General features: G+C 45.5%; 1 protein-coding gene across 2 annotated transcripts in view; it reads right to left on the bottom strand.

Moving 5' to 3' along the window:
* The window catches only part of RAD54L2 (RAD54 like 2), a 1034525-nt gene that overhangs the window by 742646 nt on the left and 272537 nt on the right, over positions 1-19342 (bottom strand). For both annotated transcript variants that reach the window (XM_086938836.1, XM_086938837.1), the window contains exon 4: positions 4213-4352. In XM_086938836.1, the coding sequence (XP_086794962.1) occupies positions 4213-4352 (140 nt within the window). The remainder of the gene's footprint in view (positions 1-4212; positions 4353-19342) is intronic.

Here is a 19342-nt window from a genome sequence, read left to right on the forward strand (position 1 = left end):
GAGAAGGAAGTCTGCTTTCTGCTTTTCTTCGACGAGTTTTACTTTGAAAACTGCAGCTGCATTCCTCTGTGTTGTAGACCCCGATGTCATCTGGCGGCGAGGGCCTCGAGGGGTACATGTCGACAGCTTCCTCTGGGCTCTCGGTGTCGACGTCCTGCCAATCTATATCCTGAGTCTCCGACGATGCAGACCCGAGGAGTGTCCTGCGGTGGTCGTCTCCTTCCTCCTTGTAGTAGGAGGCCTCCTCCTCTTCTTGGTCGTCGAAGGTCTCGACGTCCTTCAACGTCGTAGTCCTCCTCCTCCGTTTCTTCGACCGCCTGTAGCCTAGGTTTCGTCGGGATTGTGTATTCTTTCATCCTGGCGTCAAAATCTTTTTTCGGCTGCAAGATGTTTTCCATCTCGGCCTCAAGGCGTCTTTTCTTTTTCTCCATTTCTGCCACGTGGTCTGCGTCGAATGGATCGGCCGCTCTTTTCGCGCCGAGCCGACTTTCGTCGTCGAAGGTTTCGGTGCCGAGCTGGCTCTCGGGTCCTTCGGTGGCGCTGAGGGCCCTCGGGTCCTTTTCCCTCGGCGTCGTACGCTCCTTCTCTTGGGCGATTTTCAACGTCTTTTGCTGTTCTCCAGCTCTCTGCGCCTGGGAGTCCTTCTCAGAGGATCCGCTGTGCCTTGGTGTAGCCGCGGACGCCGAAGTTTTCGGCGTCAGCGCTTTCGAGGTTTTGCCCTCAATTTTTCAAGACTTGGGGTCTCTTGGTGCCCTAGGGGCCGTAGAGTCTCCTACCTTCTTTGAAGTCTTCGTAATATCGGTCTCTACGACTGTGTAGCCGTCGTATTCGGCGGCGGCGTTGTCCTCCTCGTCTGATGATAGCCCCAGGTCTCGAAGGGACTGTGGCTGTCCCTTGCCCTGCATGGTGGCGTTGGCTACCCTCTGTCTCTTTCTCACTCGAAGAGTCTTCGGCGTGACGGTGGAGCAGGCGTTGCAGTCCTCGCTCTTGTGGTCGACCGGTAGGCAAAGGTTGCAGACCGGGTGCTGGTCCTTCTGCGGGTACTTGTGGTGGCAGTTACGGCAGAATTTGAAAGGAGTGTTGTCTATCTCATGCGTTCAGGGGCCCCCTGAGCTTGCATTCTCCGATTGACGTCGAAGTTCTTCTTCCCCCTTCGTCGTCCTCTTCGATGATGTAGTCTCCTGTAGTCTTCTCAATCTCTTTTCTTGCAAAAATGCGTATTTTTCTTTTTTTTTCTCCAAAAATGTCTGGAGCCCTTTCGGGAACGATCCAGACCCGACCGCGGAAAAAAGAATCTGAAGATGGCGCCCAGGAGTGAAGCTTCCGCAGGAAGCGTGCCGAAGTCACTGGAAATACACCAAAGGTGGGACGTCGACGCCCACCTGGGCTACGAAAAAGAAAAGACTACGAATCCGGACCCAACCACAAGACCGCGGAATAATGCACAGCATAGTGAATCCAGAAAGATTCACGCTGCAAAACTTAAATACTGAATGACAGTTACTTCATATTAATATGGTATGATGACCTCTCCTCGTCCTATGACCAATAAAATTGTGGGATTCATACATTTGCAACATTAGAGGGTGGTACACTGACCTGGAAAATAGTATAACTAGGGTAGGCTTAGCTAGTTAGATTGTCCGACTTGTCCGAATAGCTGACCTGTCACTTATCCAACACACTCAATAGGTGATTGAGAGCAGAAGTGCTGGCGGAGCACACCGTCCGAAGATTCGATAACCCAATTGGGGTTCTGGGAAGGAGTTCGATAACCCTATCGGGGTTCAACTGTTAGCTGCAGAGAGGGTTTACAACGCTGGCATTCTGAACTTTAGCTGTGGTGCCGATCTTAGCCTGTGGTGGTCCAGACCTAATCCAATTTGGTCCGTGACCTGTCCTGATTCTGGTCTGCACCTGTTCTTTCACGCTGGCACCTGTACTTTGGGATTCTTATCCTTTATCCCAGCCCGTGGCCAGGGTTGGTCTTCACACCATTCTAGGTAACTATAAAGTGCGGGTTTGTCATTGTACTGTTTTCCCTTTTCTACCCACTCGGTGTTTAATGCTTAACAATATTTTTTTCCGAATTATTGCACATTTCGTTTTCAATCTTCATCATTCTAATAGAGCAAGAAATTATTGATTTTATTTTCGTTTCAAAGCATTTAAGAATTTTACTTTAGATAAAGAACTTAAACCTTTCCAGAGTTTGTGGTTATTTATGATACGCTAATGTTATTCTACTACCTATTTTCTTGCTAACTCCCTTGATCCTCTAAGACTTTAAGTATCGGTGACTTGGATTGGTAAGTCAAATGGTATAGGTCCCGAATAGTTAAATTAAATTTGATTGAGTGTAGGTTTACCTGTTAAATGTGTATATAGTTTTATGGGCCCAGGTGAGTATACCGAGCAGGTGAGCCTGCGCTCTATCACCCTTCCAGTTTCTTGTGTAGGTAAAATTATTAAACATTTTATTAAAGATAAAAACATTGATATGGTGATTATTAGTGTTTAAACACCTTAATACGGCATAGACCTCTACGTCCTAAAAGCAATAGTGCTACCAAATCCACTGTTAATGTTTAGATAGCTTTTCCCTTCCAGTGTTGACTTACTACGACTTGCCTTTTCTGAATCTGGATTGTTCATTTCTTTCGCCCCACGTCCATCATCCACGGTTATACAACAGAACATAAAGTACTTAAAATTCTTTGTCTACTCTACTCCTCCAGCGTCACTGAACTTAAATTCTCAAACATCATGCTCCAAGCTCAAGCCTTTATTCTCTCCAGTCAGATTACCGTTCCTCAACAAATGCTTCTCCTCCATGTACCATCATGCTACTGGATTCTATATTCTCTGTAACGGACGATAAACCTGTATAATCGCTCTTCTCTATTACTTTACCCGGGTATTGTTTAGATCATTAATCAGGCTTTAATTCCCTGGACTTTATGGCAATATTTCAGCGGTAGCCTATCCGTCAGGAAGGAGAGCCCTCACCTTTTGGCAGACTTGTAGAGTTTCTGTCAGCTGAGTAAATGTCTGCCTGACTGACACTCTTTATATTCAGGTCAAGCAGCCATGCGCTAAACGTGCAGGTGCCTTGCTGACTAAGCGGAGGTTTACCGGGCTGAAGATATCACAGCCCTGTGGGTGTACCGCCTCAGCCCAGTAAAGCGCTGTGAGGTCCTCCCCTCATGATGAAGGGGAGCGTCACTAAAAGCCTCGGTCCTGGGGGCTTCAGTTGTAAGACCTAAACTGCCCATGGCCAAGTGTCAATCAGTGACACCGCGTCACAGAGTGTGTTGGGGTCAGCAACTCTCACTGACCCCATTCCACTCTGACTAGTAAGGGACTGCCACCTAATCCCATTAGCAGACCTAAGGTCAGTGAATATGAGGAGGCAGCAGTTTCAATACTCCAGGAACATCAGAGGCGTTTCTCCTTAGACCACCACTACAGCCTAGGAGTTTTTTTTATTTTTATGTTTGGTGTTTGCTTGCGTGTGTGCATGCATGTATGTATGCATGTTTGTGTGTGCTGGGAATGCACCCCACCTGCTCTAATTACCAGCCACCACTGAAAGATTTTCCATTTGCAGGACTCCAACTATATGAATGTTCACGTTCTTCACAGGGGTCACTTCCTATCTCTTCAAGAGATTCTCCATAAATTCTTCACTATTCCAGAGATCTCGTCACGAGTCTCTAGCTCAGAAGCTCGCCACACATTACTTTCTTGCTTACAGTTTTCCCTGCAGTCATCTCAAAAACCCTAAGTGAAAGTTATCACCTTCATCTCTATGTTTACAAGATAACTGATCCAAATGGTGTTGGCGAAGCAACCGTAACTTAAACCCAGTCCTTTTCTTTTTTTCACGGAACTCACTGATTATTTGTTAAATTCAAGACGAAACCTTGTTTCGTTCTTCTTGGCTCTGTAGGCTTTGAATCCATCCCTTCCTGAATTTTATTTCTGATTTGACTTCTAGCACCTGTGAACTCGCCAATTCCCAAGCTCAACTAAATTCCCGACTCTAGTTCCACGATCCTGCTCGCATTCACCCATTAGTGTTATGGCTGTTCAATCCCCCAATGGATTACTTTAACGTTCCCTTTTATTACTTTGGGCCTCTCCAGTAAACAAAGGTTCATTTCACAGATTTGACATTTCCACTTGTTTCTCACCACTCTCCCTTCTTACCTTGGAAGAAGTCAAAAGGTAGAGTAGGAAATGCAGCTGGATAGTCCTTCCTTTGCTGTTCCAGACGTTTCCGCCTTTCAAGCTCCTCCTGCTGAGCCGCTAATGTTCCTGCCTCAAGCTGATCCTCCCGGAGAAGTTTTCTTAAAGCCCAAACCGAAAAAGAAGAATTTCATTTAGAGCACAAAATAACACATTATATTAAATATTTGCACTTAAATCCTGTCAACATCAGGGCAGTGTGGCTGAGAAACATACAAAACACTCGTGCATCAAAATATTTGCTTTGAAAGAAGCATATCATACTTCATAACCTATGATCCACAATGTTTTTCTACTTGAATTTCCAATTACAGATTACATCATTTGTACAATAGTGGTACATGGACACTATTGAAAAGGCCATACAGCCTAATAAATGAAGCTATCCCTCTAGTTCGCTTCTACAACCCACAACCATGTACAGCAGTCAGAGCATTAAGAACTTATGTTCAGAGAGGCCACACGTGATACTTTCTAAATGTTCGGAGTTATGATTCCCGTGACAATATCATAAGGTAAACTCATCATTCAGGTTTGTTGTCTGGAAATTTCCGATTTCAAGTAGTGAACTAGGATGGATAATGACAGTTTCAGAAACATTTCACATATTGAATCCATGTTTTAACATTTTGTGATTTTTCCATTTCGAAAACATAGTAATATTTAACAAGCAAGTACTGTCGAACAGACATTTATAAATGAGATATACATCAAAATAATTTCAAACTTCAGGTACTTCCTCTTTACTGTGGTTGAAATTATAATAACATTTACATAGCCAAGAACTATAACAATATTTCAAAAAATGAGCCTATAATTGTCCTGTTCCTATTACAACATAAAGTGTATAGCCGAAAGTAGCTTCAAAGCATTACAATATCACGTTGGCATAATACTTATGAGTTGCTTCAGTAACTTACCAGAGACAAATTACGCATGAGGGAACCCTAACCAGTCAAATACTATTGTCATATCACAGGATGTCCGTGTGGAGTTACACCAGACGTGCCATTTGTCAATGAGTTAATTATTCCATCCCACTGTGGGTGGCCTAGTAGACAGCACTTTAGTCCCTGCTGCCACACTATTACAGAATGGAGGACATGTGAGGAAGATTTCACTTCCACTCCTGCAACTGATTCAGTAGTCCAGCTATTGAACCATATGTGAGGAACTGCCTAGTGGGTATACCATACTGCTGGACAAAGTCCTAAAAAAGAAGAGGACTGCTTGAGACAGAGAACTCTCCCACAGTTCCGATGTCATTAAATGACTATACTTCCAGACGTCTTTGTCAAGCACACAACTGTTACATAGGCAAGCTCAGAAGAGGAATGCTAGGGTTGAAAGATGTTCTTGAGCATGTTGTCACTAAATCGTGTTTTTATTATCATTTGTTTACTCTCAGAAATTTTTCAACTGAACAATTTTTTACTAAAACCTTTGATCCAAAGAAGAAGCCAATAAGCTCCCTCATTGTGAGAGTTACTGGTTTGGCACCAGAATCTGTCCCGCTAGTCACACCAAGATAGTCACTATCTATAGGAGTACCAAATCATGTCACCAATATAGACCCTACTGATGGGTCTGAAGTAGAGAAAGGAGATCCATTGAGGAAAGGCAGGACCTAGACTCATCTGTTTCAGAAAGCCAAGAGGATGTTCCGTGTTAAAAGCCTTCTCAAAATAATCTGGCATCACCACAGCTTGGGATGATTCCAATTGGGCACAATCCAATAACTTAAACAGTTGTCTAATAACGAAGGAGGTATGGCTCCTGTACCCATGGATGAACCCATTTTGATCTGCATTTACCATCTGGGGAAGTGCATAGAGGAATATGCCAGCTCGAATGTTCTAAGAATCTTGTAATCTATGGTCATCTATGTAACAGCGAGTATGATGGCCTTTTCAACACATCTCCTTCAGGTTTGGAGTGAGACACAATAAGGCTTCACATGTCAAGCGGGTAACAGCTTGACTGAATGCCATATCTGGAGCCTGAGTCTCGGTAGGACGATTCAGGAGAGTGAAACTAGTTTAGTGCCTTGAGGTAAAGCCAACCACTGAAATATTTTTAAATGTAATTAATGACAAACATAATGACGTCATATCTTATTTATTTTATTGAATAATGTCTACAATGTTTTTGTTTTGCTTTCCATTATGATACATCAGATAATATTACAGATATTGCCTACGATTGCATTGAGCCATGCACAATAAATAAATACCTTTATATTGAATTATTATTGGCGTATGCACCTACGTGCAGAGTTTTGATCTTTAAGGTTCCACCATAATAAAAAACCTGAATTACAGACAGTTTGCAGTAGAAAAATTTTACAACTGCACACACACCTCTAATATAGATCTCAACACATCAAAACAGAGATGGTGCAGGATTGCTCAGAAATAGAACATAGTTAGAGGATAAACTTCAGGAACCAGAATGTACAGAGGCACAAGTGAATACTTAATAAATGATGTGGAACGCTCTCCATACAAGTGTTGTCAAAGTGCCACATATCAAGAAGGGGAAAAAGAAAATCAAGCTTTCTTCCTCTCTGCAGAAAGAATACGGAATATGTATATATTTTTTTATTATTATTATTATTTTTTTAAAGAGACCCTCAGATCAGGTTTGGTCCATCAAAAGTGAATTTTAGATTAACACAAAACAAAATTCCAGCTCCACTTCAAGGTACATCCTATTAACCTACAATGTAGTCCCTATACTAAAGGTCACAAGCAGTACCCTTGTAATTGCGCATTACCTTGAATAAGTAGCGTGATGTCGTTTGTTCTGACTATAAAAATATCCATAGATCGGTATAAATTTATTGGTGTGAGAAGTTAGTTTGTCTCGCAAAGCCATTTAGCCCGCTCCGTTACAATCCAGTAACTCAAACCCCATTTACAAAATTTTGGTGATAGCCAACATTAAGGGCAAAGGGGCAGACAATGTAAGTCATAAAATTAAGTTAGTCATAGAATGAGAAACAATTTTTAAGAATAAAGTAAAAGAATTGCTCGTTCTTTCTACACAACAAGCATCTGACTATACCAGTAATTATTTATTTTCTTCAATACATTCCTACGTCAAGTGCAAGAACTTTTACTCGTTCGCCCCGTTAAATAACTAATCAAGATACAGATATTTGAAGCTCTGAAACAAGGGCCATTTAACAAATTAACTCGTGCAGCACACAACAACACAATCTCACTGGAGGCATGCAAAATCCAACAGTAGATAGTCCCTTTCTCTTCAGAAAAAGCACCAGCAATGTTCCCCACGCGAGCACATACAGCAGACAGAAAATCATCCACAGGAATTTCTGCATCAGTTGCAAAGCAGACACAAACATTCACAATGCCTGTTTGGCATCCTAACATAATGGTTAATCTTCCTTGAGGGAGAGCTCTTTAAACAAAAGTTTCCTTTCTTGAGGACTGCATCAATGTTAAATAAGCCTCCAAGCAAAACATGCATTGGCAAAGCCAATAGTACTCACCTACGCAAGAGTTCTTGTTTTTGCCAATATGTTAGCCATGTTGTACACCAGCGTGGCTGCTGTTAAGTATGGTTAAAAGTTAGTGGGGTAAAGGAGAGTGACGTGTAGTGGAGTATCGTACAGTGTAGTAGAATGGAGTGCTATGTTATGCGTAGAGTAGTGCTAATTGGGATAAAGTGGAGTGGAGTGGTAAAGAATGCTGTGGAGGGAGTAGAATGTCGTAAAGTGGAAAGGCATAGAGTGGAGTAGAGTGGGAAGCCGTAGAATTGAATGGAGTAGTGTCAGTGTGGATTAGAGAGGTGTGGCTTAGAGTCATTAAGACGTGTAGAACAGAGTGGAGTAGCAAAGAGGGTATTGCATAACGAGGAGTGGTGTTGTAGATTAGAGTGGCGTTTAGGCGAGAAGATTGTAGTGGAGTGGCATAGAGTGGAGTAGTATACAAGAGTGGAATGGCACACAGAGGACTAGAGTGTTGTAGTGTCAAGATGTGTAGAATGGGGTGGCAGAGTATAGTGGCACAGAGCAGAATGGAGTTAAGTGGCATGGAGTGGAATACAGGGAGTTGAGTAGAGCGTCGTAGAGTGGAGCAGAGTATTGCAGAGTGGAGTGAAATAGTGGAATAGCGCTTTATGGAGTAGAGCGTCATAAAGTGTAGTGTCGCACAGTAGAGTGTTGTAGAGTGATCAATGAAAAGTGGCATTGAGTAGATTGGCATAGGGTGCACTGTTTTTTAGTAAAGTAGTGTAGAGTGCATTGAAGTAGAGTGAAGTGACGTAGAGTAGAGTGGTGCAGAGTAGAATGCAGTGGCGTATAGTGTAATGGCGTGGAGTGGGGCAGAGTGAAGTAGATTGGCGCAGGGCAGAGTGGCGTAGAGTGCAGTGATACAGAGTAGAGTAGCATAGAGTGTAGCGCCGTAGCGTAGAGTTGAGTGGTGCAGATTAAAGTGCAGTTTTGTGGCAGCAAATGCAGTCTTGCAGAGTAGAGTGTTGTAGAGTGCAGTTGTAGAGTAGTGCAGAGAGCAGTGGCGTAGAGTACAATACAGTAGAATAGAGTGGTGTAGAGTGCAGTGACAGGGCGCAATGGTGTAGAGTGGCATATCGTAGAGAGCCATAGTGTGCAATGGCATAGTAGGTTGCAGAGTAAGAATAAGTAGAGTGCAGTGCTGCAGAGTAGTTGGCATAGAGTGCAGAGGTGAATGGTAGAGTGCACTTGCGTAGAGCGGCAGAGTGAAGTGGCGTAGAGAGCAGTGTGAGTGCACTGGTGCACAGTAGATAAGAATTGTGTTTAATGGATTGGCGTTGAGTGCAGTGACGTAGAGTGCATAGAAATATGGTGCATCAGAATACAGTGCAGTAGAGTGGTGCAGAGTAGAGGGCAGTGGCATTGAGTGCAGTGATGCAGAGTAGAATGGCGCAGAGTTCAGTTGTAGAGTGTTGTACAGTACAGGGGATGTAGAGTAGAGTGGTGTAGAGTGCAAAGGCACAGTGTTGCAGCGCAGAGTATGGTGGCGTACAGTGGTGCAGAGTAGATTGGGGTAGAGTGCATAGGTTTTGAAAAAAGTGTAGACTGAAGTAGCGTAGAACAGAGTGGAGTGTTGTGGAGTGGTTCTGGGTAGATTAGAGTGGCGTAGAGTGGTGTGTTGCAAATTGGAATGGTGCAGAGTGGAATAGAATGTTGTAGAGTGTAGTGGTATAGAGTAGATTAGCGTGGATTGGCATAAAATGGAGCGATGAAGAGTAGAGAGGCAGAGTGTAGTGGCTTACTGTACATTGGCGCAGAGTTCAGCAGAGTGGGTTAGAGTAGAATAGGACATAGTAGAGTGCAGTGGTACAGGTGGGGTAGAATTTAGTGACAAGAGTGCAGAGCAGAGTGAGTTGGAGTGGTGCAGAGTAAAGTAGACTGGTGCAGAGAGGAGTGATGAAGAGTAGAGTGGCATAGAGTGCACTGTTCTAGAGTGGGGTAGATTACAGTGCAGGGGCATGGAGTTCAATGGCCGAGAATGCAGTGTTGCAGATTAGACAGTCGTAGAGTGCAGTGGTGTATAGTGGAGAGGCGTGGATTGCAGTGGCAGTGTAGAGTGGTGTGGATTGCAGTGGCCGTGTAGAGTGGTGTGGAGAGCAGCTGGCTTAGAGAGCAGCTGGCTTAGAGAGCAGCTGGCTTAGAGAGCAGCTGTGGATTGCAGTGGCCGTGTAGAGTTGTGTGGAGAGCAGCTGGCTTGGAGAGCAGCTGGCTTGGAGAGCCGCTGGCTTAAGAGAGCAGCTGGCTTAAGAGAGCAGCTGGCTTAAGAGAGCAGCTGGCTTAAGAGAGCAGCTGGCTTAAGAGAGCAGCTGGCTTAAGAGTGCAGCTGGCTTAAGAGAGCAGCTGGCTTAAGAGAGCAGCTGGCTTAAGAGAGCAGCTGGCTTAAGAGTGCAGCTGGCTTAAGAGTGCAGCTGACTTAAGAGTGCAGCTGACTTAAGAGTGTTTGAGAGTAGAGAATAGTGGCGTAGAGTGCAGTGGTTAAGATAGAGTGCAGTGGCATACTGCAGAGTGGAGCAGGGGAGAGTGGGGCTGTGGCATTGCCAGGAAGCTGAATACAGTGGCACAGAGCAGATTGTTTCAGAGTATAGTGGACTGGTGCACAGTAGAGTATAGAGGAGTAGAGTGGTGGTGTAGAGTAGATTAGAGTGGCACAGAGTGGTTTGCAATAGAGTGAACTGGTGTAGAATGGTACAGAGTAGAGTGAATTGAGAGTGCAGTGGCATTGAGAGCAGTGCTTCAGAGTAGAGTGGCAGAGTGGAATGGCACAGAATAGACTGTCATAGAGTACAGTGGCATAGAGTGCACTGATTTTGAGTTAAGTCATGTGGAGTGCATTGCATAGAGTACAGTGGTTGGCGTAGAGTGCAGTGGCTTAAAGTAAAGTGGTGAGAAGTAGGGCGGAAAGGAGTGGCACAGAGTAGATTGTTTCGGAGTGGAGTGGTGCACAATGGAGTACAGTGTCGTAGAGTGCAGAGTAGATTAGGGTGACGTAGAGTGGATTGGCATAGAAAGCACTATCGCAGAGTGATACAGAGTAGAGAGCATTGGCGTAGAGTCCACTCGCATAGAGTGCATTGGCAAAGAGTGCAGTCTTGCAGAGTAGTGTAGAATAGAATGGTGTAGAGCAGAAAGGCATAGAGTGCAGTGACAGTGTGGAGTGGTATAGTTTGGATTAGTGCAGAGTGAAGTATGCACAGAGAATTAGAGTGCTGCCATTACATAAAACACATCTTCAATTGAAATTACCATTATATTGGAAAAGATATAGTTTTACTGATAAAAGTATAAAGTGCACAAACGATAATGTGGGAAAACGTCATCACAGTGTATTAATTTGTTTTGATTATATTCAAATATTTGCTTCCACCACACTTTAAAATTACCAAAAAATTTGCTTCATTTGTGCTGTACTAATTCTGATTTACTCTGAAATATCAGCGCAGTTCATTTACAGGCATTTACATTTTGTGAGATATGCTAGGGAAAAAAAAACATCGTCCAGCCTTCCTCAAGCCAGCATGATTGTCATATAAAACCTCCCTCTCGGAGGCCAGAGAAAGAAAAGTAAACACCAAGCTCCCAGGTAGACTGAGCCTGATATTTGACCTCTGTCTTTGAATGCATAGCAAATGTGACAAGATACGAACAAGGCCTGTTTAAAGAAATCCAGGAATGATGGAACAATACAGTAAATAGGGGTGGGGCAAGGCAAGGCAAGGGACGACCTCAAGCTGGACAACCTAAAACAAATCAAGCCAGCAAATAGAAAGCAAGCAAAAGTGAGCTACAAACCACAAAGACAATGGTAAGTAAAGCGCAGAATGCATTCCCAGGGAAACTCTCCGAATGTCCCCAAGATATCTTTAGCAAGCATGACAGCTGTGCTGCCTGGTAGGCTTCAGTCTAAAAAAGTCTTCAAATTCAAGTACTACTTTTACAAAGGCTTCCATAATTGTCAATCTTCAATACGATGCTGATGCGGGCATAGATTTCAGGTATTCAAAACCATCCTTTTTTATCCAGGTGTCCATATTCTACATTTACATAAATTAACCAAAGCATTATGTGGTGTAGCACCAGATTTAGAATACCCTGCAGTGACAATGTTATAAGCATTTAAAAGATTACGCCACATTTTTTGCAGAAACTGATGTGCAGATCATGCTCATATAGTGCTACCACGATTTCTGACACCACAATTGGAGCAATAATCAAATTCCCAGACTGGTTTTGTAGAATATTATACGTTGAGAAGCCATAGGGCAGCATCTACAGACTGTGACTTGTACGCTTTGATGGATCACTTGAGGTCAGTGATCAGAATGGATAATTAGCCTACAGCCTTTCTTTGATTTTGGAATGATAGTGGCTAATGGCTGTGGCTTCAATTCTATTATTAGCAAAAAAACAATTTTCAAGAAGGAATTCTAGGTCTAAACTAATGCTTTCAATATTTGGGTGTACCAATTGCCCACACAAGTAAGTAATTTTTAGTTGCATAGTTAATTAAAACCATGGCAATACAACCATTAAAATTAACTCTACAAGCAAGTACGTATATCACTACAAACATTAAACCTACATCTGCATACATAACATGGTATATCTTCTGTCTCAATTTTTCATTTAAAATCATAAAATGACAATTTTTCAGACGATCGTTATTAGAATGAGATATAACTTGTAATATAATGTTATCTGAGATGCAATTAAGAGTCAAGTTTTGACATTTTCTTTTCCACCACCTTCATAAACTTCACAAAACTACAGTTCGCAAGATGGCGACCGGGACGGACGTGTAGCTGCAGAGCTCCTCACCCCGATCACCTGTAACCCCCACGATAGCCCCTAAAAATAGATGAATTGACCCCCCCACGCACTGCACGACGCGGGGCAGACCCGGAGCCCCGGTGTACGAGCCTGCGGAGCCGCGACTGCCCATGTCCGCCGCCACCGCCGACTGAGGTGGGAAGGTCCCAAAGAACAGGCCCTGCGAGGGTCGGGCCTGCCATGGCCCTGCGATCAACTGGATCTCACAGCGGCGCTATATCTGCTGATCGGAGCCGGTCCCTGGCGTGGGGTGCCCCCCCAAGACACTAGGAGGCCGCCTGGAGTGAAAAGACGCCTCGCAGCTGGGGTGCGCCGGGTCCCGGGCGGTCCCCAAATCTAGCCCCTGGCTTGGGCCTGCGCGGGCCCCAGAGCCGGCGGTGAAGAAGTACACGAATCCCACTCAGATCCGCCCAGGCTGCCGGAGAAGAGACACACTTGGGGCCGGCACAAGACCGCTGCCCTCTGGGCTTGTGCAGCGGAGTCGTGGACGCAGGGACCGGCGCCCGCGCGCCCGAGGCGGACTGCGGCCGGGGTGCGCTGTACGCCGGACCCCGGCTTGGGCCTACACGGCGGAGGGGGACGATCGACGCACGGACGCAGGAGGCACGCCAGGCACGACAGAAGTGTGCCCACGCTAACCCATCTCCCGAAGAGTCCCCTTGCAGCACACGACGCCCTACATCGGGCCCCACACAGAGGCGCCTCATCCGGGCCCCGGCTTGGGCTCATGGAATGCGACTGCGGGCTCGACAGAGGCCTGGAGTAAAAGTCCTGCTTCGGTGTGGCTGCTGAGAACATTCGGGGTCTGCCCCGACCTGTGGAGCCGGGCCTCCTATCCCGTTGTGAGGGCCTTGGAGTGGTGCCTGCAATCCGCCTAGCAGAGTGGACGATCCGAAGCACGGCAACACTAGAGGTGAGGAGCTGGGGGTGCTCGGTGGGCCTGGTGATCGCGCCCCTGGCGGGAATAGAGCTGGTGTCTGTCCACAGCGGGATCCCCCTCCGGACCCACTAAGAACTGCCTACAGTGCCCGGGTGGGAGAGAGCTGAGCTCGGGATACGCCTTGGGCACGTGCTGGGGGCCCGGTGGCTCACTAGGACAGTGGTGTGTTGCCCTTGTCTGCGCTGCTCCCTGCCATTTGGGGGGCGCAAATCGAGCCTCCGGTGGGGGTAGGGCACACTCAATACTCGCCTACATCTCAAGGCGCATTGCCAGGGCGATCAGGAGACTGGAACTGCAGGCCCAAATCTGACACTGCACTTCAACTCTACTGGGAAATAGGCTGATCTTCTCCTCACCCCACAATGTCGAATGCCAACCGCAGAGGGGGCCGGCCGATTAATGAATTACATATGAAAACTTCCTCTAAATCCGAGAAATCCCAAGCGTCCGCATCGCCAACGGCTTCGGCAGCCACCCCGACCAAGGAGGCTGAAGATGCCCCTATCACAAAGTCATTTCTAGAAACCCTCTTCAACACGTTGCGCGAAGACTTTCAGACTCTAAAACAGGAACTGGTGAGTGAACAAAGGGAACTGCGCCGCGACCTGGATAGTTTGGGGGAAAGAGTGGTAGCGGTGGAAGAATCTAATCATGCGCGCTGTGAAGATCTGGTGCACCTCCAGCAAGAAGTTATCCGTCTTCAAGAGCAGCACCCCCCTTTTCTGAATCGTTTTGTCCACCATAAGCGTGGAAGGGTATGCTCAGATGCGAGTCCCTTGCTCACTGCACCATCAGGATTCAAGCAAGCCGGGCCGAAGACGGCTGTAATGCCAGAAACCGGTCCCCGGAAGCTTTTTCCTTTCCAATAAAAGAATTGGCTTGGTAGTTTGGTCTGATGCACTGGGCCAGGGACAGACTAATTTGCATGTAGCCAGGTCCTGAGCTGGGATGGTGCAGTGAGCTAAAAAACGGTGATGGATCAAGCCCTGATCTGTTGACTGGGTGGGAGTGTTCTGCTTAATTCAGATACTCTGTCCATCACCACCCCCTTTTCTGAATCGTATTGATATGCCATCTTTCGCTTTTGAAACCTATAAAACAAATTTGAAATTAAAACTACAGTTCAACTGCGGGTCATGGGGTGCAAAGCAGGCAAGAACTGCTTGTCTTCATGAGCGTATTCCTTGCTGGTTAAATTGAAATTTTAGCAAATGTTTTCGTTCCTCCAGCAATTTGTCGCAGGAGCACAACAGATGCAGCATATCCTCAGGCGCCATGCCACATAAGCGACAGAGGGATCCCGCCTTATCCTTAAGCCAGTGTGGGAAATGGCAGATACAGGGTAACAGGCACAATCTGTACTTTAAAAACTTCAATTTAGTCGTTTTTTAGTAGCCCAAGTCAAGATAGCTCTGTGGTGCTTGTGCGGAATAGGAGTTTAGGGTCATCCAGCCATGTGACCTTTTCGCAAGAGATGCCTTGTCTTCAGCCCATGAGAGATGTTTAATTGTTTTCCTCAAACAAAGGATCAAGAGTTAAATTGCTTATGATAACATGCACTAATGGAAAATGCTACTTACCAGTATGCATCTGTTCTTGGCATGTAGAGCTGCAGATTTGTACGCTATGCATTAGATCGCCACCTGGTGTTGTGCTCGGATGATTGCGGGTTGTTGTCTTCTCGGAGAAGTCTTTGTAGTCACAATATAGGTGACTCCTCCCTTGGACAATACTGCGCATGGGCATCAGCTCCATCCTTAGATTGTTTTTCGCCATGATGGGAAATGATGGAGTTAGTATAAGTGAAGAGAAAAAAAGGGATGTCCATGCGTGTGCATCTAAGTAAGATGAGAACTGGAATGGATACAAGTCCGGGGAGGCGGGAGGGTGTGTACGAATCTGCAGCTCTACATGCCAAGAACAGATGCATACTGGTAAGTAGCATTTTCCGTTCGAGGCATATGAGCTGCAGATCGTACACTATGCATCGATTGTGCAGCAGTGTCTCCTCTAGCGGTGGTCGCTTGTATCCATTGCAGTAGTCTGAAATAGTGTTCTAAGGACAGCCTGGCCCACTGCAGCTTGCTGCTTGGCTTGCACGTCAACACAATAGTGTTTAGTGAAGGTGTGTGGTGTAGACCATGTGGCTGCTTTACATATGTCCTCCAATGGTATATTTCCTAAGAAAGCCATAGAGGCTCCTAGTTTGCGAGTGGAGTGTGCTCTAGGAGGAACTGTAAGTGTGCGTTTAGCTTTTTGATAGCATATCTGTATACACTTTACAATCCACCTGGCAATCCCACCTTTAGAGATAGGGTTGCCTTTGTGTGGAGGAGAAAAAGATACAAACAATTGTTTTGTCTTTCTAAAGGATTTAGTTCTATCTATGTAGTATAGCAGAGCTCTTTTAACATCTAAACGTGTGTAAGGCCCTTTCTGCTACAGAGTCTGGGTTTTGGAAAAACACAGGTAACTCTACAGATTGGTTTAGGTGAAAAGGTGAGAACCTTTGGGAGAAATTTTGGATTAGATCTGAGAACCACTTTATTATGATGTATTTGAAAAAATGGTTCTTGTAGAGGGAACGCTTGTATTTCACTTACTCTTCTGAGAGAGGTGATGGCAACAAGGAAAGCAGTTTTCCATGTGAGAAATTGCAGTTCACATTTATGCAGAGGCTCAAAAGGGGGTCCCATGAGTCACGTAAGGACAAGATTTAGGTTCCATACTGGAGAAGGTGGCAGCCTGGGAGGGATTATTCTCTTTAATCCTTCCATAAATGCTTCGATTGCAGGTACCCTAAAAAGAGACAGGTGTTGCCCTTTTTGTAAATAGGCTGCAATTGCTGCAAGATGTAGGCGTATGGAAGAGTATGCAAATTAGACCTTTGTAGATGTAAAAGGTAACAAATGATATTTTGGATGGAAGCATCCAGTGGATCAATGTGATTATGTTTGCAATAAATTGCAAATCTTTTCCATTTAGCGGCACTGGTAGTAGGTCTCCTAGGCTCTTTAATGATATTCATGCAGTCTGGTGGTAGGTTGAGATAACCAAACTCTAAGACTTCAGGAGCCAGATCGCCAAATTCAGTTGGTTTGGGTCTGGGTGTCTGATTTCTCCATGGTTCTGTGTGAACAGCGAGGGTGTGAGCTGTAACTTTTGATGTGGAACCAGAGAGAGGTCTAGTAGTGTGGTGAACCACGGCTGGCGTGCCCATGTGGGAGCTACTAGTATGAGCTTGAGAGACTGTTTGAGCTTGCGCACCACTAGTGGAATGAGGGGGAGAGGCGGAAAAGCGTACGCAAATCTGCCTGACCAGTTCATCCATATTGCATTGCCCTTGGACCGTGGGTGTGGGAACCTGGCGGCGAAGGTTGGGCATTTTGCATTTTCGTGGGTGGCAAGCAGGTCTATGTGTGGGTGCCCCCACTGTTAGAAGAGTGGCTGAAGAACTTGTGGATGTAGTTCCCATTCGTGAATCTGTTGTGACTGTCGACTTAACAGATCCGCTATCTGATTGTGAACCCCTGGAAGGTTTTCCGCTAACAGATATATATTTTGAGGAATGGCCCATCTCCAAATGTTCTGTGCGAGCTGGGACAGTTGCAGAGAGTGTGTCCCCCCCTGTTTTTGTATATAGTACATCGCTGTCATATATTCAGTTCGGATTAACACCATCGCTGCTAAAGGAATTCTCCTCCTGTGCTGGCCCTGATTTACATGGGTGTGGTTGTGACGGAACCATTCCGTCATCAGCACAGCCCAACCGTGACGGATGACGGAATGGTTCCGTCACAACCATCGAAGGGGTTAAGACAGCTTTGTTTTGTACTTGAAGTTGAAAAGTTTTGAGTGCGAAGAATATCGCTAGCTGCTCTAGATGGTTGATATGGAACGGCTTTTGTTGGTTGTTCCATCGACCTGGAGTAGTAAAGAGATGGGCTCCCCATCCTGTGAGGGATGCGTCTGTTGTGAGCACTATCTGCGGAACAGGCTCGAGGAACGGCCGTCCTCTTGTCAAGTTTTTGGTGTTCTACCATTGCAGAGAGCGATGCGTACGGCTGTCTACCAACACCAGGTCTGTGAGCTGACCCTGAGCCGGATTCCACTGTTGTGCCAGACATTCTTGTAATGGACGCATTTGCAGTCTTGCATGTGGTACTATGAAGATGCTAGATGCGATCATGCCTATTAACCTCATGAACACTCTTGCTTGGAGAGACTGTTGGTGTTGGAAAGTGGAGACTAAGGCATGAATGCTCTGTATCCTGGCTGGACTGGGATACGCTAGAGCTGTAGATGTGTTTATGGTAGCTCCTAGATACTGATGCACGTGCGAAGACTCTAGGTGCGACTTTGTGTAGTTGATCTTAAACCCCAAGTTGTGCAACAGTTCAATTGTCTGCTGAGTGTGTTGGACACATTGGTGGAATGACTTGGCTTTCATGAGCCAATCGCCCAGATAAGGGAAGACGTGTATCTGTTGTCTTCTGATATGTGCTGCTACTACTGCTAAGCACTTTGTGAACACCTGTGGTGCTGTTGTGACACCAAACGGAAGGACTTTGAACTGATAGTGTTGTCCTTGTATTACAAACCGTAGGTACTTCCTGTGAGCAGGATGTATTGGGATGTGAAAATAGGCGTCCTTCAGGTCTTGTGTTGAAAGGAAATCGCCTTCTTGCAGCAGTGGGAGCACTTGTTGCAGAGTGATCTTATGAAAATTATCTGATTGTATGTAATGATTGAGGGGCCTGAGGTCGAGAATTGGTCTCAGTGTCCCGTCCTTTTTGGGAATTAGTAAATACAGCAATTAAACCCCTGTTCCTTGTTCCTCTAATGGGACTAGTTGAATACCATCTTTTTGTAGAACTGCTAGAACTTCTTGTTGAAGCAGAGTCAGGTGATCTGTAGACATAGGACACTGCCTGGGTGGTATATTTGGGGGGGTTGCTGTAAGTTCTAGGCAGTAGCCATGTTGGATAATCTGTCTCACCCACCTGTCTGTTGTGATGGAGTTCCAGACAGGCAGGAACTGTGTTAATCTGCCCCCCAGAGGAGTGGAATGCTGTTGGGGGAGCAGAGGGAAGTCATTGTTTAGTTGTGGAGGAAGAGCGATTTATGTTGTTACCGCGACCTCTTCCCTTGTTATTATTGCCCCTGTATCCTCCTCTAAAATACCCTTTGTTAGAGGATGTTTGTGTTTGCGTCTTGAAAGATGTTGTTGTATCTGCTCCAGTTTGTTTGGAGCCTCCTCTATAAAAGGAGCGACAAAAAGAACCTCTAGTCTGTGTGGACTGTAGAGCCCCCATTGACTTTGCAGTGTTGGTGTCCTTTTTCATTTTCTCCAGTGTAGTGTCAACTTCTGGGCCAAATAATTGGCTTTGGGTAAAAGGCTGGTTCAAGATTGTGGTTTGCACCTCTTGTTTGAAACCTGAAATGCGCAACCACGCATGTCTTCTGAGAATGACACTAGTATTTACAGCTCTAGCAGCTGTGTCTGCGACATCTAGGGCACATTTTATTGAGGCATTTGAAATTAATTTGCCTTCTTGGATGAGCTCTGATGCCTGATCTTTATATTGATCTGGAAGGTGTTGTAGCAGTGTCTCTAATTGGTGGTAATGAGCCTTGTCATAACGTGAGAGAAAGGCTTGCGTATTTGCAATGTGCCATATATTTGTAGCTTGAGCAGCTATTCTTTTACCTGACTCATCAATAACTTTGGATTCCTTGTCAGGTGGGGGCGTTTCACCAGAAGTCTGTGAATTCGCCCTTTTTCTCGC

This window comes from Lissotriton vulgaris, chromosome 9 (assembly GCF_964263255.1).
Source record: "Lissotriton vulgaris chromosome 9, aLisVul1.2, whole genome shotgun sequence".
Lineage (NCBI taxonomy): Eukaryota > Metazoa > Chordata > Amphibia > Caudata > Salamandridae > Lissotriton > Lissotriton vulgaris.